Here is a 23659-nt window from a genome sequence, read left to right as displayed (position 1 = left end):
CCTTCCTGGTCTACATAATGAGTTCCAGACCAGCCAGGACTACATGGCAAGACCTTCTCTCTCTCACACACAAAGATAAACAATAGAATTGATTATGTTCAGTCTGAAATGTATTGAGGTGATTACATGGCATACTAGGAATGAGTTAAAACAGGACATGTGCAGTGCCTACCATGTGTTAAGCATAGGCTTTGGGAAGATTTGAACCAAGAGTGGCTTTATGCTGCTCCCATTATTATGTGATGCACTCTTATACAGATGACCTTGCAATGGTTGTTGTGAGATTCAAGCTTGTCTTGTATGAGAAGTAATTTTTTGTTTTCAATCCTAGGAAGCTCTACAAAGAATCATTTCAACTCTGGCAAATAAGAACGATGAGATTCAGAACTTTATCGATACACTAAATCACACACTGAAAGGAGTTCAGGTATGAACATTTCTGTCAATAACTGTATGGCCGAATGATTGCTAGTAACATCTGAAGTTTAAATAACAGTGCCCTGACTTAGGAGTATAGCATAATGCAGCTGGGAATGGGGCTTCAAAGGACGGAAGAGTAAATCACTTCCTGTGTCATTCCTGCAAGTGCTGAGGGGCAAGGACAGCTGACATTACCTTGGCAAGTGAGTGTTACAGTCTTGTTCTTCACTAATTCCAAGTAAGAGCCAACGGTGCCTCTTCAGAGTAGTGGGAACAAACCGTTCTTTTACCGTATGTAACGTGAAGGAGGTGCAGACAGAAGTGGGCATGGATTCAGCGGCGCAGTGCTCAGGTAGGGAGAGGAATGTGGGAGGGAATGGCCTGGGCTGGGGCAAATCATCTTTTATTATGACCTGAGGTCACGTTACAGTTTATTATTCTTCTGTTAGACCAGTAGTTCTCTAACTGTGGCTTGTGACCCCATGGGAGTTTGATGACCCTTCACAGGGGTCACATCAGATTTCCTGCATATCAGATACTTGTATTACGATTCATAACATTAGCAAAGTTAAAGTTACGAAGTAGCAGCAAAAGCAATTTTATGCTTGGAGGTCACCACAGCATGAGGAGCCGCATTAAGGTCTCAGTATTGGGAAGGTTGAGGACCACTGATGTAGAGTAAGGTAGGTTGTCATAGGAATCCATTCTTCCCTTTGCTTATGCTTTTCAAATGTTGCATGGTTCTTGAGTAAAGTCTTGGTTTTGTTTTTTTAAAACAGGAAAATTCTTCCAACATACTTTCAGAATTAGATGAAGAATTTGATAGTTTGTACTCTATATTAGACGACGTAAAAGAGAGCATGGTCAGCAGCATCAAGCAGGAGCAGACCCGCAAATCCCAGGAGTTACAGGTGAGGTGTGCGCTGCCTGATCGATGCGGGGTCCTTAGAAGCAAGCACCGGAGTGTTGCCGTATCAGCGCTTTTAATGGCTTGGATCATAAATGTCTTTAGTATTTTCTAAAACTGTGGTTAAATGCAGAATGCACTATCAGCCATGTTAAGATATAGCTTTTTGATTCATACTGTTGTAGCAGAATTCAGGATCTTTTCCCTCTTATTACCAAGCTGAAATTCTTCGCTCCTGAAATAACAGGCCTCACTTCCCCTGCTCCTGGCAGTTGTGCTCTTTGCCCTGTTATTTTGATTACTTAGAGTTTCATGAAAGTGGAATTGTACAGCATCTGCCCTTTTGTGACTGCAACTTTAACATAGTGTTTGTTCCCGAGGTTGGCCCATGCTCTGGCCGTTGCCAAGGTTTCCTAATGGCTGAGTAAAGGTTTTTATATACTGCGTCATCTTCGCCTGTTCTTCTGTCTGTGGACCCTGAGCTGTTTATACCTTTGGCGTGTAAGCAGTGCTGCAGAGCGTGTGAACAGGCAGATACATCTGAAGACACTCTTCTTTCATTCTTTGGCTGTGTACCCAGAGGTCAGTGCGCTGATCGTGTGACAGCCACCTGGTAGTGTTCTTCTCACCAGCTGTGAGGGACTCCAGTCGCTTCACTCTTAGTAACATCCGTTTCCTGTTTTGTTTTCTTTTGGTGGCAGACATCGTAAAAAAGGGTATGAATCATCATCATCTTCTTCTTCTTCTTCTTCTTCTTCTTCTTCTTCTTCTTCTTCTTCTTCTTCTTCTTCTTCTCCTTCTCCTCCTCCTCCTCTTCCTCCTCCTCCTCCTTCTCCTTCTCCTCCTCCTCCTCCCCCTCCTCCTCCTCCTCCCCCTCCTCCTCCCCCTCCTCCTCCTTCCCCTCCTCCTCCTCCCCCTTCTTCTTGAGACAGGGTCTAAACATGTACATCTAGCTGTCCTGAAACTCACTTGTAGACCAGGCTGGCCTCAAACTCACAGAGATCATCTATCTTTGCATCCTGAGTACTGGTGTTAAAGGCATACACTGGTCTGCCTGGCTGTGAATCAGTGTTTTTGTTATGGTTTTGATTTCCATTTCTCTAGTGATTAGAGAGAGAGATGAGCAGTTTTTATATGCTTGTTAATGTCTATGTATTTTGCTTAAAGAAATTTTTGTTCATTTTTCCTGTTTACTTAGTAACTGTGTTAGGCACAGGTTCTGCTTACCTGCTTACCTAGCCCTTGGGCTCTGGATGGAAACCCTTGGCAGATATGATTTGGAAATATTTTCTCGTATTCTATATTTGCCTTTTACTGTAGGTTCTTTTCATTGTTCTGTAACTATATGTATAAATTACAGTTCAAAATAGTTTTTAATACTTGAGTCATACATAAGTTGGCTCAGACTTATATAGTTAAACATTATCAAGAAATTCAGTCTACATTACAAAGGTTGCTTTCCGTGGGTAGATTATCCTGATATTTTAGCTTATATTATACACAGTTTTTGACTACTCTAAGAAACTTTAAGTTAATTTCTTACCACTTATTTATAATTACTTTATTTCTCCTTTTGTTTTAAATTATGTACTCAATAGTTTTATCTGCATGTAACTAAACTTTTAAAATATTCGTGCCTAAGACTATGGGTGATGTGTGCATGTGGGTCCAATGACAACCTTTTCAAGTCAATTTTTACCTTTCACTGTGGGACAAGTTCATGTTATCAGACTTGGACCACAAATGCTTCTATCCACTAAGCCATCTTGGCAGCCCTAGTTAGGCTGTTTTGGATAAATGATAAGAAAAGAGGCAATTTTGTCATGTATATGACTGATGGTAATTATCCTTCTCCATTTGCTCTATGATGTATGTATATTTATTCAATTATTGCCATTAAGATCTCTTTAAATTTATTATAGCATCTATTTGAGCTTGGCAGTAGGAAAGATCATTTTAATGATTTGGGTATTGTGCCTCTCCCTAGAGTCAGCTCAGCCAATGTAACAATGCCCTGGAAAACTCGGAAGAACTCCTGGAATTTGCAACCAGGTCATTAGATATAAAGGAACCTGAAGAATTCTCAAAGGTAAACAAAACAAAAGGAAATAAACAGACAAATAAAAAACACCAAGCTAGTATACTGAAGGAGTATTTAAAGGAGAGCTTTGCCATTTCTGATATGGAAAAGGTCTTGGGGTTTTTGCTAAATAAAATACAAGGTGTTCACTTATTTCAAAGCATGCTTTTTAGAGTATGTATCTTTGGGATTAGAAATTGATTATTTTAGTTCTCTTTTTTTCAATTTAAATGTCTTCTTTTCTCAGTCATATCACTATTGGCAATTTGTTTTAAAGGTTCTTCAGGACTTGAGCCAAATCATAATTCTCTATAGGCCTACTTCAAATGCTTAGTTACTGAAAGATGGTGTGGGATAACTTTGAAGTACAATTAGTAGACCAGTGGTGAATTGTTATAAAGCTGGGAAACCAATTATCTCAATCACACTGTTTTTAAATATTTCATATTAAAGTCCTTAGGTTGGGCTAATATAATTGGAAACAACAACAAAACAGCCTTGGCTAAAACCCACAAGTGATTCTTCTCATCCTTCCTTATCTTCAAGTTCTGCTGTTTAAGTTGCCGTGTTCCTGTTCTTAGAATGAGATCTGGATCTGAAGGCCTCCGAAGTGACCAAGTCACAATGGCACAGATGGGATAGGATTTTAGAACATGCGTCACACTGTTTTTGAATACTAGAAGCTTGGTTGATAGTAAATATATGCAAGAAGTTGAGATGAGATCTGGATCCTTAGATAAATAGCCAGGACTCCACAGACTCTGCTTTTTCCTGTCACTAGTACTTGGCTTGCAAAACAGTGCTTGAATCCTTTGTCAGAAAATTAACATTCCTGTAATCACCTTGAATTCAAACCTTGAGCTCTTCCAATGAAAAGAACTGACCAGAACAATTTCCAAGTCAGTATGCCAATTATCTACCTCCTTCTAAGCACTGGTCAGATTAAGAGGGAAAGAATGGTTTCCTACCCATGGTACCGACTGAGAATGACCGCTGCAAGCTACCGTGAAAGGGGAACAATGTCGCCTGCATTTGATCACAGATGGAAAGAGAAAATGGGCTTATTTCCTTTTTCTCACTTAGAATAGCTCACCCCTGGGATACTGCTCAGGGCGTGTCGTCTCTTAAGCACTGAGAAGAGCAGACAGATGGAGCTCAATCGTAGTCTGCAGGGAAGGTTGAGAGGGTCCTTTAGACTGGTCAGCAATGCTGAGGACAGAGAAGGACCTTTAACTAAAGTGTACTTTAGCTTTGAAATACTTACTAAGCACATCGTAAAATAGGACTTTACCTTCTATTTGTGAGCGTTGGTGTCATAGAAATGTACAAATGTGCTGTTCTAGAAAAGGTGTGATAGTAGTGGACCTGAGTTAGTTTCAGGCTCTGTACTTTCAAGTGAGCATGTATGCTTTGTTCACTGGGTATGCATCTCGTGCTTTTCCAAAGGTCTTAAAAGGAAAAGACAAGTTTTCACCTGGGACTTGATCTGTAGACCAGGATGGCTTAAAACTAAAGCTCACAGAGATTCACTTGCCTCTCTCTGCCTCCTTACATGGCAAAGTTAGTATTTTGCCTAAAGGAATTTGAGATCTCTCTTTTTTCATTTTTCTAAAAGGCCGTTAGGAAGAAACACACTCTCCTGTCTTTGGCAGAGTCAGGAGGTCCCGAGAGTCAAACACTAGGGCCTTTTGCACATCCTGGAGTTTGCACCTCTGGCCTATGATGTCACCTGTCGCAAATGAATATTTTTAATTACCTTTCGGATTTATGTAAGAAAAGGAAACTGCGGATTCATGACTGTTTGAAGAAGAAAAAATAAAGATTGATGTGAAGGCTGAGCAACCATGCAGATGGGAAAGACTGCTGAGATTCATGGGCCGTGGGGCGGGGCAGCAGTGGATAGTGCTGGAAGCCTCTGCAGTGAGCAGTGCCGCCTCCCGCTGGACGGAGGGACAGGGAAGCAAGCATGCTTTTCCTCAGGGGAAAGATGAAGAGAGAAGGTGAGACATGGACATCATGTGTTCACCGCCCACGCTCAGGGAGAAGCAGGATTAAAACTTACTTGAACGGGCAAGAGAAAAGGAAGGTGTGGAAGATGCCGGCTGGCCTGCCGGTCACATCAGCACCCGAGTTGAGGGCCACCCTTTGTTTTCCAGTTTGCTGGGACAAGCACCACTTCTCCCCTCTGCAGAAACCCTGGTGTAGTCAGCAAAGGTCCTGCCATTAAAGTGGGCTTGATGTGGGCCTTGCGCTACAGAAGCAAGGCTTTTGGGGGGAAATAATATCCCAGGTTACTTACGAGTCCTGAAAGTGAACCATGTAATCTTCGTGGTTTGGCTGTGGCTTCGTACTGACAACCACAGACCAGTCAGGAAATCCACCATGACTGTGATGCTTGTGAATGCTGCCACACGGCCTGCCATTGATCCCAGACAGCAAAAGAACTGTTCTATAAATTCTTACGACGACAGCCTAGTCTTGCTGTTGTTTATTTGTTTGCTTGTTTTGAGACAGGGTTTATGTGTATCCCAAGCTGACCTTGAACTCCTGTCCTGTCTCCACCCGCTGAGTGCTGGGATTGAGCCCCACACCACCATGCTCAGTTTGTGTTGCTGGAGAACACACTTAGGGCAGTGTGCATGGTATACAAGCACTTATCAGCTGAGCAACATCCGCAGCCCCAGGTTTGCAAGGTGTAGAAACAAGAAAGAATTAAAAATGCCCGAAAAATTCACAGAACATATTAGTTTCTGTATCTTTTCATTGTAGATTAAGAACAAGGTTCAGCAAAGATCCGTTTTCGTTTGTTTAAACTTGGTAATTGTGAATGATTATTTGTACTAAGTCCTTCAGTCTTTTGCAGTCCTACTTCAGTAACTTTGGCCTATGGTGACAGGTTCCTAAAACTGATATAGTAAAGGATTGCAATTATTAATTGAAAGAGCAGAAACTAGGTGTGTTGGCTCAGGCTTGTGATCCCAGTACTTGAGAAGTTGAAGCAGGAGGATTGCTGTGAGTTTGAGGCCAGCCTGGGCTACAGTATGAAACTGTGTCTCAGGAAACAAAACAAAAAGTTAATTGTTGAAGACAAAATGAGATAGAGAGGACCGTATGACTCCAGAGGAAGCCAGGCTCTCCCCCAGGTGCTCCTCTGATTGGTGGGTGGAGTCATGCAGCTGCAAGTAGATTTGGGAGCAACAGCTGTTGGAAAACTGTAAGCTTGTAGTCCAGAGGTACAGAGTTATAAAATCATCACTCTTGAGAGTGAAACAGAGGTGCTGACGATTGATGGATGGGTCCTGCCTTTAATCCCAGCGCTTGGGAGACAGAGGCAGGCAGATCTCTGTGAGTTCAAGACCAGCCTGGTCTACAGAGAGAATTCCAGGACAAGCAGGGCCACACAAATAAACTCTATCTCAAAAAAATAAATAAATAAAACAGAGGAATGAAAGTATATAGGAAAAAACCTTTGGATGGCTTTCTTTGGGAGAAGAATTCCTAGAAAAAAATTGTTCTCTATTTAAAGATATTTCTTGAAGTTGGGCCATTTTAGATAAGCAGCTCTAGAATTTGAGACTTCCCTCTTACTGTAGAGGTAGCTTCTCATCTTCTATGTTTACAGATGCATTTAAAATGATGTGGACCTAAATTGGAGCCGCAGAATTTTCATGGTGTATCATATGTAAATAAACCGGAAAGCATTTTCTCCTAGGTTATCTGGGTTTTCATTTGTTCCCTTTGTGTTGCCTCCACCACACACACAGACAGCATGGTATGTGAAATGACGCCACAAATGCCGTGTGTGTGTGTGTGTGTGTGCTTGTGTGCGTACATGTGTGCGTGTGTGCCTGTGTGTGTGTGTGCGTGTGTGTGTGCTTGTGTGCGTGTGTGTGTGTGCATGTGTGCTTGTGTGTGCGCATGCGTGTGCGTGCGCGTGCGTGTGCGTGCGTGTGCATGTGCGTGCGTGTGCTTGTGTGTGAGTGTGTGCTTGTGTGTGCGTGCGTGTGTGTGCGTGCGTGCGTGTGTGAGTGTGTGCTTGTGTGTGTGTGCGTGCGTGTGTGTGGTGTGTGTGTGAGTGTGTGTGCGTGTTTGTGTGTGTGTGAGTGTGTGCTTGTGTGTGTGCGTGTGTGTGTGTGTGCGTGTGTACATGTGTGTGTGTGTGTACATATGCACAAAAGTGGTACCATACTAGATAAGAAACAGAATCATAATGGAATTCCTCTTAAAGGGGTCATGTGGGGAAACTGGGAAACAATATTCTTCCGACCAAGTTCAAAGTCCATCAGGAAATTGATAAAATGGGAAGAACGAGAAGAGCCGAGTACTCCTCTAACATTAGAGCATCATTATATCAGTAGGCTAACTGCCTAAGTCCAGAATTAACTTACCTACCAGCAGTGCTCAGCAGAGAAACCATCAGAAAGTGTAGGAATGTGTGTCTATGAAAGAAGTTGTTTCAGTTGAAGAATATCAAACCAAACACAAGTAAAGGTGTATTTTGATAATCTTATGTTTAAGAAAAAAACCCCACAATTATAGTTCCATGAAATTAGCTGAAATGTTAAATTTTCCTCCTTTTATGGTAGCTGGTATGGGGGGGGGCTCAATCTTATTGTGATCCTAACACCACTTTATCAAGCTTACATCAACTATATAGATTTCCTGTCATTTATTTTTTGATGAATTATGAACTAATCTGTTGCAGGGTTTATATGCTAACTTTTCTTGCATGTCACTGCCATTGAACTTGCATGAAAAGCACTAACTACCTTCTTTCTCTTCTCCCTTATTGGCTCCAAGGCTGCCAGACAGATCAAGGATAGGTATGGTATAAAACCTACATTTTTTATTTAAGTGTCAATATTGAAGTCAGAAATGAAATTCTGAAACCATTTTTGTTAGAATTCTGTTGATGGAAATAACTGTATGTAATAGTTAAGTACAAAGTAAAGAAAATGTGCTCTCTATGTTATCATAGAATAACCAGCAAACTTTTTAAGGTCACATTTTAAGTTGTGAAAATTACACATTTCTAAGAGAATTTCATTTCTGGTTTAATACCATAGTTAGCTGTAGTCTTAGAATAGTTCTTAATTAGTTTAGTATTGAAGATTGATCTGTTTTGAATAACTAAAGTACATCTTTCCGGGATGCAGTTTTCACTGCGGTTCTTAAACATAAGTGGATCTTGTTTTCAGAGAAGCCCAGTGCTGCCAAGTGTCTGCAGGAGCTGAGGGTTTTCACTGCTGTGCTGGTTAACACCTCTGTGTCCTCTCTGTCCTGTTCTGGTGCCACCTCTCCCTACTTCTAATGCCACCACTGTCTCGTTTATACACGGTAGGAAAAGACTCAGGAAATCTGTTAAGTGTCTTGGCTTAGAAGGTGTCTCTCATTGGTAGTGCTGGGATTACACAGGACATCTAACACTTGCTGAAACAATGTTACCTCAAGGAGCTGAGGTAACATTTGGAGTGTCAGTCACCTGCCTGCCTAGTCACTGAGCATCCTCTGTAGTTTGTAACTTAAGGATTTTATCTCATGATCTTGAGAGTCTCTGACAGGCACAGCTCTTCAGTCTCTATAAGTCTAGATCATTTTATTCTTTATCAGGTAATTCACAGAAATACTCAGTATAGATTATGTGAAAACCAGTGTCCATTGTTCATTTGGAGAAATTTTCTACTGTGTGTCTTTTGTGGTGTTTGATGATGTGGAAGAGGGGACAAGATTTGCATAATGTCAAAGCATTCTTAGCACAGGTACTAATGTCCATTTCTGTAGATTCTGTATTATGAAGTGATTAAGGGTGTGGCTCATTAGTCTAAGTGCTGGAGATAGGGAGATCACTAGGGTTTTGTTGTTGTTCTAAGAGATGGTTCTCAGTGTTTTCCAGGCTGGCCTTGAACTCTGGGTGCCAGCATGCTTCCTCAGGTCTCAAGTAGTCCGGACTGTAGGTCCACGCTGTGTGCTCAGTGAAGAGCCCTGTGTGAGGAACGAGTCAGAGCAAAGCCGTGATGATGTAGATTCTCCTGCTGAGATAGCCAGAAACAAGCCTCTCACCCCAGGCTAGACTATTACTCCTTACTGGGTATGCCCCCATTGCTTCTCACTGTGCTTCCTGGTTTTCTGGTTTAGAAATCAGTTCCTGACAAGGTTTTGAGCTGTCCAAAGCGTTGTAGAAACTTGGGAAATTTGGTCAAACCTCTCCTTCTGTTTGTGGGCCTCCTCAGCTCCCATCTTTACTCCTGATGAGCTCTGTTGAGGTTTGTCTGTCTGACTGTAATGTTAGCGCCAGCGTTTGTATCTTCTCCCCTCACTGAACCCTCTGTCCCATCTTTCCCGTCAGCCCCTGGATGTGATCACATCAGTATCCAGCGTCACAGGAGTGGAGTCCTTGTTTCTTCTGTTTTGTCTAAAGCTTACACTGTTTTCTTTGTTTGGCTATCCTCAGACCATTTGCCCCAGGTCTGGAGAGAATTTCTAGGCCTTGACCTAATTTTTCAAAAACTCGGTTAAATTTGCTCATCTGTTTTGTCATTATTTTCTCGTGACAGTAATAACTCTGGGAAGAAAGAGTCTTTTAATTCAGCTGCTCCTATGGAAATAATCTAAGAAAGTCAAAGTGAATTAAAACATACCAAACAGCATGGTTTGAGAATGTCTTACCAAATTTAGACTTTAGTTTGGATCTTAAGGTTAACTTGTCTAAATATATTCAGTTTAAAAATAATTTTTTATTGTTGTGCCTCTGAATTGATTCACATAAGTTTTTTTTGTTTGTTTGTTTTTGTTTTTGTAAGACAGAATTTCTCTGTGTAGCCTTGACGGTCCTAGAACTTGCTCTGTAGACCAGGCTGACCTTGAACTCACAGAGATCCACCTGCCTCTGCCTCCCAAGTGCTTGGGTTAAAGGTGTGTGCCACCACTGTCTGACAATTCATATAAGTTTTTAAGTTTTCATTTTGACTAGATTTTTTTCTTATTTTTTTCTATTGCAAGTGACATTTCTACTGCATTTGGGGGGCATTCTTTTTCTTTGTGTTCATTATTGATTATGTCAAGTTTTTGTAGATTTTATAGATTTCAGCATTTCTTTTTAAGCAATTAATTCATTGGGTTCACAAGAAGCCAGCGAAGTTTGAACCCATCCCCTGATTGAGCATCTGTTAACTGTCTGGCTGTACACAGCTCAGTGTCTGGCTGTACACAGCAGCTCTGGTATGGCTGAGCTCTTGTCCTGACTTACAGTGTAATCAAAATATTCTTTGAGAGTCAGCAGCTTAGTGCTGGGCATGTGCAGGATCAGTGTGTATTTGATGTCTCAAGCATTCAGACAGTGGGAGTTGCCTTCCTCATGAACTGAATTCCAATATTGCACTTTTTTATTGATGAGCTAAATAATTTGCTGCTTTTTCATATATTACAGTGACGACTTTGTTTTTTAAGGAAGTAAAATAACTGAATTCAGCGACAGCTTGCCATCATCAAACTTGCCGTCTTTCATCCTGTTGATCTCTTGGTCGCAGATCCAACTGACTAGGCCTGGTGTTCCGTTTTTCCTGTAGCTCTGTCTGCATCCTCTCTCAAACTGTGTACTAGGAAGAGAACACTGGTGAATGAACTTCTGTGTCTTTCTTTTTTTTCTCCAAAGACATCACAGGACTGGCTGTGCTTGCTATTTGTGAAGCTCACTGTAACAAGAAAATAATGGGATTTATGATTGAGTCACACGTTAATTGAATAGGGTTTCTTTTCTGTGTGGAAAAAAGAGTCCACTCATGTGGACAGCTGAGGAGAAGCACATACAAGCGGGCACAATTACATGGCTCTCCTTTTTCACATCAGCTTATGCGTTGCTTTAAATTTTCAGTTTTAGTTAAGAACTTCCCCCATACTTTTGACACTGTAAGATCTGATTCTTATTTTGTATTTTGCTTTGCATTTATCGGAGTGTTTTCTGAACACTTCTTATTCAGTGGCCTGTAGATCCCCAGGCAGCTTCTCATCGTGTCTTTCCATGCAGTTGATGTAAAGGCGAGAATGACGTCTCGGGAGTGTGGAGCTCACTCTTCAGGGTCTTGGTTCTCTCCTCTGTCCTTCATGGTCTGTCGTTGGCAGGGATTGCAGCATATAATGCCAGGTCCTTCCTTCTGCCTCACTGTTGTAAGAGCGCACGGTGTAGCAGCAGCTGGGAGAGTATTTGGAATAGGCTCGTTGTTTGGTAAAAATGAGTGAGGCCCGCCTTAGGAAGTCGGTGAGACTGTATATAGAGGTTCAGATGAATGGGATCTTGTAAGCAGTGTTTGTACTAGATATTGCTTATTGTGATATCCGTCTGTCTATGAAATTTTATAAAACTGGCTGGAATCTTAGCTTGATTCAGTTTTCAAGACAAAGCAAATTTCTTTTGAACTACCTTTGTTACAGTTTCTACAGTCACTAAGTGAGATAATTTTTCTTAGTTTTATAAATTATGTAAAATTCATTACTTTGCATTCATTTATTTTAAAAAGTTTGTCTGTGTTTACCATAGAGTCACAATGGCTTCAGCCTTTCGCCTCTCTTTGAAACCAAAAGTCAGTGACAACATGACGCATTTAATGGTGGATTTCTCTCAGGAAAGACAGATACTGCAAACTTTGAAGTTTTTGCCAGGTAAATACATTCTTACATGGGAATGTTCTAATAAAAAAATATTGCAAGATTTTTCTGTGATGAAATATTTTGTTAGTATTGTTTTAACTCTATTTTTGTATTTTTAGTGCTAAGTACTATTTCTATCACCAAGTAATACTGTTATTTGCTATGTAAAATTGTTAGCACAGTGATGATTTGGGGGATTATATTGGCTATGTTGTTGTTGTTGTTATTATTTTAACTTTCATTCTTGTCTCATACATTACATTCTGACCACATTTTCCCCTCCCTCCACTCCTCCCAGCCTCTCCCCTGTAGTGAGATATCCACCCCGCCTGCACCTGTAGCACTGACTACGCCCATTTGGACATCACTGGGTGGGTTTAGGTCTGGGGTCCCGGACAGGTGACTGGCTCTCTCTTGCTTCCGGTTGGGTCACAGAGGGAGCCTGGGTGAGTCCTTGGAGCTAGAACTTGCAGTGGTCACCTGCTTCTTGGTGTAAGTGCATTCTCCCCAAATAAACTTCACTCAGCCTGTACTGAGTCCAGTGAATCTTGATTCCCACACAGTATCTGGTGCCCTTGGAACACGGCCTAGCAAAATACAGTAAGACTGGGCACAAACCTTCCCACCATGACTGGCCATTGTGGATAGGGAACACGGTTAGAAAGGCTGGGTTAATGATTATAATGCTGTAAGAACCCACTGAGAGGAATATAGGTGAAAACGTAACTTGCAGAGGTTACAGGCTGTCGAGGAATGTGTAGAGGGACAGGTGACAGGCAGGAGGGTAGCTGTCTGGAAGAAGGAGCGCTGGTCAGTGGGTGGCTGCGTGTGTGCTGGCTTTTCGGGGTTACAGATGCTCGCTGACAGCACTGGCTTGTCTTGTAGTTTCCGTATTGTATTGGTGCAGAGTGATACACACTCAGCAGAGACCATATTTTGAATTCGTGCCTTTTCCTAGGTTGGCGATGTGCGGTAGGAAGTGCTTTTGTGATGGAGGGTAGCAGCAGGATGCCATGGCTTCCGGTGAGCCTTGTAAAGAGCCACTTGCGTGCAGTGTGGAGTTCTGTGTGGCTAAGCTGTGATCCACCATAGACGAGGCTTATGAAATGGGTTTTCACATAAGGCGTTTTCAAGTTATGGCTGCCTTAATGTGAAGTAACACCATTGCAAACTGAAGAACTTTACCCTCCTCATTCACAGGGCTCTGCTGCTGTGCAAATGGTAACAGTAGGCAAATAACATCTTAGAGTTTTAGAGTACCAGATCCTTTCAATGATTTGATCAGTTCAGTCTGACACTTAGAATTTCCTTGGGAAGAGACTGGGTTTAGCTTAGTTTTGAAAATTTGAGTTGTAGCATCAGAGTTCTGCTGATTACTAGTTAACTGAGATTGAAAGTTTTACTACTCAGAGGTTCAGCTGTGAGCTTGCCATGTTGCTTAGTGCTAGAACAGCTGCCTAGCATGTCTAGGACGACAACGTTGCCAAAGAAAGAAACAAATCCAAATGTTCACGGGTAGGGAGTGGAGGAGGGACTTACATTTCGGGCTGGGAAGTAGATCTCAGAATTTTTCAAGAACAGTATTTTCTAAAACCCTTTGAGAAATTGTTTTTTCTTTAATTGTGTCACATTCTTGATGTATCTCTGTTTACCACCAGAATGACTCTAGGATCTCGCCATTTTCATGTAACCATTTTTTGTAAGATGTAAAGCATTGATACAATAATTGCCATCCCAGAGAAAAGAAAAGGAGATGGTAGTACCCTGTCGAGAAGAGCTGTCTCATGCAGTTTCTCACTAGTCAGTTACTGGAGAGGAAAATGCATGCCCAGGAAAAGGCAGGGCAGCCTGGAGTGTGCCGATGGGCTGCCCGCCCTCACGGAGTGTGCCGATGGGTGCCCGCCCTCATGGCACACAGCTCTCTCTGGGGGCCACCATGCCTGCATGCATCACAAACAGGAAGGGCCCAGACAAATATCATAACCACGGTCATGTAACTGGCAGTATTTGGACATATTTGCCTTCCTAAAATGACTGTTTTTATTAAACCCAGTGTTATTCCACTCCTTGTAAGACATGGACACACACACACACACACACACACACACACACATATATATATATATATTTGTTATTGTTAAATACTTCTCCTTTGGCACTTAATGATATGTGGGAGCTTCTTGTTGATCACTTCAGTTCACTTCAGTTTCACTAATGGCCGTATAGTCTGAATTTTTACATTTTATTTATGGTAGAGCATTGTGTATAGGTCAGAGGACATCTTGGAGTAGTTGGCCTTGGTCTTGTATGTGGCATATGCCTTTGACACCTTAGCTTTTCTATCAAATCAGTTAATGGTCCTTTTCATTGCCTAACGAAAATTTTATTTTTTATACAATCAATTATATGGATCATTCACTTCCTATGTGTCTGCTATATTTTTAATAGATCTTACTTAGATTCACCCTTGCATGGTTAACTAAGCATATATACTTTCTTACAGTTTCCTGTCTGTCCTGGAACATGCCATGTAGTTCATTCTGGCCCTGAACTCATGGAGCTCAGCTGCCTCTGCACCCTGAGTGCTAGGATGACAGCCATGTGCTGCCATGCCCAGCTTACAGTTGGTTTATTACGTTTTGAACATAGGTGTTATTTCGGGGGGCTGGATTGCTTCTAAGTTTGGACAATAGTGCGTACAGCTGTAAACGCGGATCTGCGCATACAATAGTGCGTACAGCTGTAGACGCGGATCTGTGCATACAATAGTGCGTACAGCTGTAAACGCGGATCTGTGCATACAATAGTGTGTACAGCTGTAAACGCGGATCTGTGCATACAATAGTGTGTACAGCTGTAAACGTGGATCTGTGCATACAATAGTGCGTACAGCTGTAAACGCGGATCTGTGCATACAATAGTGCATACAGCTGTAAACGCGGATCTGAGCAGATGGAGGTTTTCAGCTCCTTAGGCAGCTTCTGGGTAGTGTGGTGAGATTGTATTTATTTTGGTAGCGAGCCTCCTGCGTGTCTTCAGAAGAGTGATTTACATTCCCCCACCAGCAGTGAACAGGTTTCCATTGGCCCACAGTTTTGCCACCATTGATATTGTGGTGTCATTTCATGGCAGGTGTAATTTGTATCATGTGTAAAGTGACGCAGCTGTTCATATACTTAGTCTATGTTTGGTGAGTTATCTCTTAAGGTCTTTGGCCTCTTTACTTTTTAATTGAGTATTTGTTGTTTTAGATACAGGGTCTCACTATGTTGTTCATGCTGTGAACTTAAGATCCTCCTGCCTTGGCCTTCTAAGTACTGGGATTATAAGGATGAACTACCACGATAGGCTCTAGAGTGTTTAGTTTAGCAGTTATAGCTTAGTACATTTTTTAAATCATCTTTTGTGTTGTATCTAAAAGCTGTCACCAAACTCAAGTCATCCATCTGTTCTCCTGTGATGTCTTCCAGGAGTTTTCTACTTTCACCATTTTCCATTAGGTCTGTGATCCATGTAGAGTTCTTTTTGTGTGTAAGAATGTGAAGTCTGTCTTCCCCGTCCTTCTCCCTTGTGGATGTCCAATGGCTGCAACATTAGCTGAAAACACTGTTGTTGGTCCATTCTATTGCCGTTGGGAAAGACGAGTCGACTTTTTTTCTGGGTCTGTTTCCTTAGTCTGTCGGTTTCTTCTCTCAGCGCCATTGCGCCCTAAGTTCTGTGGCTGCAAAGCTGTCAGTCAGGAGACAGTCAGGAGACTTAGTCCTCCGGCTTCGCCCTGCAGGCTTAGGTTGGCTCTTTGACACCACTCACTTCTCCGTGTGGAGTTTGTGAAATAAGCAAGACACCCTGACCAGATTTTCACTGGGGATAGTGAATGCTGAGACCAAGCAGGAGGACTCGACATCCTAAGAATAATGAATCCTCCTGCTTAATCAAGGAGTATCTCTCCATTAATGTAACTTGTTAAGTTCACTCCTTGGAGTTTTCTTGTTTACTTCATAAAGATTTTGAACACACTTTATTTGATATGTTCCTAATTGTTACACATTGGGTGATGCTAGTGCAAATGTTGTGTTATAATTTGGAATTTTATTTTCTCATTGCTGATACATAGGATAGCAACAGCCTTGTGTGATTCACTGTGTGTCTGCAGCCTTACTTTAGTCACTCGTTAGTTTTAGATTTATTTTATTGTTGCGAACTCCTTCATATTGTCTACGTAAACGATCATGTCATTTGTCAATAAAGTTTTCTCAGTTGAAATGCCTTTTACTTATCTTACCGTCTTAGCATGTGAGCTTGGGCGCATCACGCAGTCATGAGGGCACTGTGTTTCTGATTTCCGTGAAAAGGCTCAGATTCACAAGGAGGGCGGGTAGCTGTTTTTAATCAACATAATGTTACATATGATATCTGTATAGTACTTGCAAAGTTTCATACAGTTAAGACACATCTGTGCCACTTAACCAGTGTTGCAAAACTATGAAATTTCTTTTATGGAAAATAAATTGATTTATAGTTATACATGTTAATTGTAGCTCATTGAGTCCATTTATTTTAATATATCATAAAACTCTCTGGAGAAACAATTGAAAACTTACAAGTATTTTGAGGAATGAAGAATTCTGTTTTGTTTAGTATGTTAAATTATTTTTTTAATGTTTTTGAAATTTGATGGACATGTATCAATTACCTGTATTTATGGAGCTTAGTATGATATTTTGATATACAATCAAAGCAAAAAGCCATAGTCAAATTATTCATGATCATATCTTTACTCCAAATATTTGTGTTGGGAATGTTAAAAATGTAAGTGTTTAAAATTATGTGATAAATTATTGTCAACTATTCAACTGTAATCACCTTCCTCTGGTTTGGAATCTCAGAATCTATTCCCGTTATTTAACTTAGTGTGTTTGTTCACACCCGGTCACCAACTGTTGTCTGTCCGCCCTCAAGATCTTAAAAATGCACTGGAAACAGACTTTTCAATTAAATCAACCATTGTATTCAAAGCTTGTCAATATTGATTTACTTTGTATCAAATGACATTTAAACTAATAGATTTAAAATACGTTTAGAAGTAACAAGTCATTCTCAATTATTTTTAGCATGGACAGGTGTTTGGAGTTTACCTGTTGCCATTTAAGATTTTTATAAGCCTAGAGTGTATGGGAAGGCTTTGGAATGCAGACTTTTATAGCATGGCAATAAAAGAGGCTTTGAAAATAATTACTTTGAACTTGGAGGTTATCCTTTCTCTTAGTCTGAGTCAGTTTTGAATATTAAAAAATAAATAACAAACATTGAATGCCGAGCATAAATATTTGAGTAGATTTATAATGTGTGAGTACTCATTCCCTGCCCCCCTTCCTTCTCTGCAGTCCCAAAAGCTCCAGAGATAGACCCAGTAGAGTGTTTGGTGGCTGACAACTCTGTGACTGTAGCGTGGAGAATGCCGGAAGAAGATAATAAGATTGACCACTTCGTAATGGAGTACAGGAAAACGAACTTTGATGGGCTTCCACGAGTGAAGGATGAGCGGTGTTGGGAAACGATCGACAACATTAAGGGTAGTGAATATACGCTATCAGGTAACCCGACGGCATCTTGTAAGCCTGATCCTTAAACAATAAATGTAATTAGGAAAATATTTTATCTTAAATGATGAAGCCAAACTGATTTTTAAAACATTTATTATGTGAATGGATTTCTGTTAAAATACCAGTAAAACTTTTTATTACTTGATATCTGCAACCTGCTAAAATAGTGTATGCAAAGCAAATATAAAAGAATGTTCTGGAAACAGTATCTCAGAGTAATCTATTTTTCACTTTTTGCTGTTTTGTTTGTCTGTTTTTCAGACAGACTCACTGTGTAGCCCTGGCTGACCTGGACTTTACTATACACCAGGCCAATCTTCAACTGTGCCTCCTGATTTCTAGGATTCCAGCATGTGACACATGCCTAGCTGGTCTTTAATTTTAATTTTAAGTTTTTTGACCAAGTAAAGAAATTAGTTATTTTTGCTTAAACCTCCACATTTCAGGGACATTGTAAACACCATTGTTTGTACCGCCACGGGATTGATGACCTCCATGTTTACATAGAATTGGGACTCAGCTAAGATTTTTTTGTTGACCCTTTGAATTCTTGTTAAAAGGTATCTTAGTAGAGTGAGGCCTTCGATGCTTTAAATGACAAAGTGTTAGCTGAGCTTTTCAGTGCACCCGTCCAGAGCGGGCACATCAGGAGTGTCCTGTTGAGCACTAGCTCCTTCCCAGGGGCCGGCGCTCGGTCTGTGGAGGAGACATGTGTGCACACAGCACTCCACAGTCGATCAGCACACCCGAATGCTTGCCAGTGGCCTCTGTGATTTTTTACATTAGCAAACAGAGGCCAGTCGTGTTATGAAAGGTCTTACAGCTAGTAATACTTGGACTCAGATTCAGTCTGGGTGTAATTACACAGGTCATGTTGATCTCTGTGTTTTATTTCCTTTCATTTTTTATTAAAAACAAGTACTTCATATAAACATTAAAATTCCTTAGGGGTATTTACTTTCCAAAAAAATTGATGAATGTGCCGCTGTAAATTGTGACATCTCTCCTTGAATGAAATACTACAGGCTTTTTGTTGTTGTTGTTGCTGCTGTTTCTGTCTTTGTCATTGGTTTGTTGTGATTTTGTTTTTTATCCTTTGGAGATAGGCTTTTGCTTTGTAGCCCTTGTTAAACCGGAACGCATGATCCTCCTGTGTTGTGTCTATAAGTGCTGGTACGCAGGTGTGCCCCCATACCAGCACAGTGCCACTTCCTTTTATAAAATTCATTCATTGAAATGAAAAACAATCCTGTTTTACTTACCAATCCCAGTTCCCTCTCCCTCCTGCCCTCCCATCCCCCTACCAACACCTCATGCCACCCCCCATCCACTCTTCAGGGACGGTGAGGCCTCCCATTGGGGATCATCAAAGTCTGTCACATCATTTGCAGCAGGAACTAGGCCCTCCCCCACGTGTCTAGGCTGAGAGAGTTTCCCTCTATAGGAATGGGCTCCCAAAGTCCTTGCGCTAGGGATAAATATTGCTTTCACTGTCACAGGTCCCATAGACTGCCCAAGCTCCCCAACTGACACCCACCTTCGGGTCCTGGTTCAGTCCAATGCTGGTTCCCGAGCCATCAGTCTGGGGCCCATGAGCTCCCACTTGCTCAGATCAGCTGTTTCTGTGGGTTCCCCAACATGGTCTTGACCCCTTTGCTCATCACTCCTTCCTTTCTTCAACTGAATTGAGTCTAAAATTGAGTCTGTTTTAGTTATCACTACGTTGAAAACATTGTTAATTGTATAATTTAACTATTTTGAGGAAAATATTAGGTAAGTCATTATTTTTATTTTCAGACTTTATCATCTATTTAACAGAAATCTATGCTCTCACAAGAGATTTGTAAGGAGGAAAAAATGTCTGACAATGCATACTCATGCTTTTGGGAAGGAATTCTTTACTTTTTATGACTTAAAAACTTTCGTTTTTTTAGGCTTAAAGTTTGATTCAAAGTATATGAATTTCAGAGTGCGAGCTTGCAACAAGGCTGTGGCTGGAGAGTACTCTGACCCAGTGACCCTGGAGACCAGAGGTAAGGCTGCAGCCATTGTACAGAAGCAGACAGAATGTAGCATCAGGGTCATTTCGTGTGTGGTTGGATTCCTTCCTGCCACCTACCTCTGGCTTCTCCAGTGTAGAAATGACAAGGCAGGGCTATAGTAGCAGAGGTTCCTTTTCATTGTCTCTTTATAGCTGGTGAACAAGCTTGGACTTAACAGTGACAAACTATAAATTCTGTGACAATTAAGTTGGAAAATTAACAATTGGCTTACCATTTCCTGGGAGTCTGAGAGCTGCTCCTTTAGCAGTGTCTGGGTTTTACTAAGCAGACTCTTGATTAATTGCTCTTGAGTTCATAAGAGACCAAGCTGATTCAGGCCTCAGGAGTCTAATGCAAGTAGCTCCCTAAGGTTAGCCTCGATTGAAATACAACCCTGTGTTTGTGATTCCATAAAGCAGTTGACTTTGGAAGTGTCTCAGTGTATCTACCCATTAAAGAATTCTATCTTCTTTTTTACTGAAAAGCTGCATTATTCTTCCTGTTTACTTCTGCTTAGATGCAGCTTTTGAAAGTTATTGACTTCCTTGTGCAGTATGACATTTAGTAGAGCTGTGCAGTCAGTAGATTTTTATTCAGATGTTTCATAATTGAAACAATGAACAATGACTATGATGCATGTGGAACTGAACTGTTTTTGCCAGAATCAGGAGTGAGAGGATGCTTCACCCTCTGGGAAGTCACTGGGCTCTGTGTCCTTATCTTGTTTGTGATGCAGAGTCCATAGCCCAAAAAGCCTTAGCCAATTTCAACTACTATTTGTAAGTGAATGGTGTGTTATAAAAATTTTCTTTCATCTATAATTACCAGAAAAACTGAACTTTTGGCAGGAGACGTAGCAGAAGCAGGTTAATTTGTAGCTATGTAGGTGACACCTTCTAAGATAGTTTGGGAATTGCATCACAAAATAGAAAGAGCATCATTGTACAGCTGGTGAATCACTCATCTCAGAGACTTTTTTCTCAGTTTCTTGAAAGGGAAGCTAATGTCATGCTTCACCAGTTTCCTCAATAATCCCTTCCAAGGATTTTGAATACTACATATAGTTCCCTAAAACATCAAACAATCTGAAAGTATAGTTTGTTTGCCTCGTTTTCATTAAGTGGGTGCTTTTTTCCTCTCACTCTGTCAAACAAGACATCTGTCTCAGTTCCTTTGCTGATGTCACTGTGTCCCCAGTATATCCATCTTATCTCAGTTTAGAACTAATGAGAGTTGAAGTGTGAAATTGTTAATACATTAAAGCTTCAGAGGATACGTGTGCTGTTTTTACATTAACATTTTATATACTATATTGCCTTTTCTTCCTCCATACTTGTACCAATACTCCTTTTCATTTTGTCTAAACGGTCAACTGTTTAGCTGATGATTCTAACAATATGAAATTTCGATTACTGTGTGCTGAGGGAGAGTGCTGTAGAAGCAGAGATACCATCAGCGATGCAGGTGTACTGTACTTGCTTAGTGTATAGGATATGCAGGAAAATAATGGAAATGGGTGGGAGCTGTAAGCTACAATCTAAGCATTGACACTGTTTTGTATGCTGGTTGGGGTTGGAACTTTTTCTCTACACACAGAGTTTGTTCAGTCGAGTGAGAAGTAGTATGTCAGGTGTGTTCCAGACAGTGGAGACGTCTTACACTTGTCAAACGTTGTCTTGGGCAGCACTTAACTTCAGTTTGGATAACTCATCATCACATCTGAACTTGAAAGTTGAAGATTCCTGTGTAGAGTGGGATCCTACTGGAGGAAAAGGCCAAGAGAGTAAAGTTAAAGGAAAAGAAAATAAGGGCAGGTAAGTCAGTTCATTAAGTCTGTTGTATGGGTAAGTGCTCACACACTGATTCATCTCTGGCCATAGCTGACACTGAAACTCTTATCTTATCAACAGGTGTGTGTGTGTCGATTCTTATTTGACAAAACCTCATAATTTTCATGTTTATTCTGCATAGTAATGCATGTTTATGGTTATGTTAGTAACGCAAGGGTGAAGAATATACTATCAAAACTCAAATTTGCGATTAACATTTTTCATACCTTTTTCTTAATTTCTTTCATAAGTGCATCATACATTCTTATTTCAGCAATCTGTTTTTAATGTCATAGATACGCCAGTCTGAACTAGTTGAAAGAGAAGTTTCTTGATCTCTAGGTCAAGGCTTATAGGTCACCTGTCTGACCTGAAAGAGACCTGCACAAAATGACAACTTTGAGCATTTCTACCCCAAGCTTTGCTGATGAACTTGTTTTTATTACAGCTCTCCTAGACGAATTAGACTATGGAAACCCTAACTTTTTCAATATAATGGTTGCTCAGACTGTGCATTCGAACAGTGAGTCAAGCCCTCAGCTGTGCTGTAGGATGTTAAATTGAGGTTGTAAAGTAGTGTCTTAACGGCTGCCTATTTCTATCTGACAGTGCCCATGTCACTTCTCTGAAGAAACACACAAGGTGATGATCTGTGTTTGTCTAGTTCTAGGACTTAGTATCTAGCTTGGCTGAGTAATTTCTTTTAACCCATAAGCAGACGCCATTGCAGCAGCCTTCATAAGTTACAATGCTGCTTTGTAGACTGTTTGTATTGGTAGCTTGTGCTTTGAATTTACAGCATTGTAGTGTACTGCGTTCTTTGAGTTACGCTGTATATGGTAACATATGATCTGCTCTAATAGACTATTTCTCATTTGATTTTTACCCTGCTTTTACTTATACTTGGCATCTTTCTTGTTTCACTGGATTCAATAACATTATTGATTGCTTTTATATGTATCTGATATGAGACAGGCTTGGATTGTTCTATGCTAGTTATGTAATTTCAGAAGAATTCAATTAAAAATAATGAGCATCACTGATAAAATGATTAAGACAATTCCAAAAATAGGGACTATTGCAGGTTGTGCAAGTAAGAAGATCTTATGTGAAGATGTCACATACCTTCACCAGATACCCACATGTGCCCTCTTCTCGGTCTCCTCTTCTTTTGGTTTATGTGCTCTACCCCGGTGACAGTGATTGCATTTGTGCTATAAAATGCTGTTGAATTTGATAGACTACATAACATTTTATTTGGCAGCTAGGAAAATTGTGGACTGTATTCAGCATGTCAGACTATGTTATATCTTTTTCCTTTTTTCCTATTAAAGGGTATTGTATATGTTGGCTATTTATAGAATGTTATATGAGTATCCCTTATTTGAAATATTTGAGACTCAAGGTATTTTAGATTTTGAAATATTTGTACATATAAATGGCATTTTCTACTGATGGCATTGTGTCACTGCTCAGAGTTTTCAGGTTTTGGACTAGGGCTGCTCAACATGTATATATTCATCTTTTTCATAGACTTGTTTGTTGTAGAACATATGATAGGTATTATGGGGTTTATAGGGGTAAACACTGTCCTTGCTTTCAAAAAACTTAGTCTAAATTATATAGATAAAATAATGATACAAGGTAGTTAGTGCATATAGTGATGAACTAGAAGAAAACTGTTCAGAGCTGCCAGGTGTTTAGGTGGTTGGTTAGAACTGTGTACCAAACAGTTACAGCAGACAAGTCTTTACTGACTTACTGTGGCAGTGGAGAGAGGTCGGGAACAGATACAGCAGACAAGTCTTTACTGACTTACTGTGACAGTGGAGAGAGGTCGGGAACAGTTACAGCAGACAAGTCTTTACTGACTTACTGTGGCAGTGGAGAGAGGTCGGGAACAGTTACAGCAGACAAGTCTTTACTGACTTACTGTGGCAGTGGAGAGAGGTCGGGAACAGTTACAGCAGACAAGTCTTTACTGACTTACTGTGGCAGTGGAAGAGAGGTCACAAAGGAAACGATGCTCACTCACCCTGTGTTCTGGTTGCCCCAGTTGAGTGGCACCTGGGGAAGGTCAGGTAGTTAACATAGTCTAGAGGTGGGATCTTGTCACTGGCAGAAACTCCCAGGGA

General features: G+C 40.8%; 1 protein-coding gene across 3 annotated transcripts in view; it reads left to right on the top strand.

Annotated features, from left to right (window-relative positions):
• Nucleotides 1-23659, top strand: part of Fsd1l (fibronectin type III and SPRY domain containing 1 like) — a 61269-nt gene that overhangs the window by 14145 nt on the left and 23465 nt on the right. For 2 of the 3 annotated variants that reach the window (XM_005076487.4, XM_013118057.3), the window contains exons 2-9: nt 332-427; nt 1200-1331; nt 3315-3416; nt 8208-8230; nt 11941-12062; nt 17435-17644; nt 19588-19686; nt 21380-21509. In XM_005076487.4, the coding sequence (XP_005076544.1) occupies nt 332-427; nt 1200-1331; nt 3315-3416; nt 8208-8230; nt 11941-12062; nt 17435-17644; nt 19588-19686; nt 21380-21509 (914 nt within the window). Of the gene's footprint in view, nt 1-331; nt 428-1199; nt 1332-3314; nt 3417-8207; nt 8231-11940; nt 12063-17434; nt 17645-19587; nt 19687-21379; nt 21510-22133; nt 22167-23659 lie in introns of all 3 variants that reach the window. The other variant, XM_021230913.2, reaches the window with a different exon arrangement.

The sequence above is a fragment of the Mesocricetus auratus genome, unplaced genomic scaffold (assembly GCF_017639785.1).
Source record: "Mesocricetus auratus isolate SY011 unplaced genomic scaffold, BCM_Maur_2.0 Super-Scaffold_6730, whole genome shotgun sequence".
NCBI classification, from domain to species: domain Eukaryota; kingdom Metazoa; phylum Chordata; class Mammalia; order Rodentia; family Cricetidae; genus Mesocricetus; species Mesocricetus auratus.
This window is presented reverse-complemented; position numbering and strand designations above follow the sequence as displayed.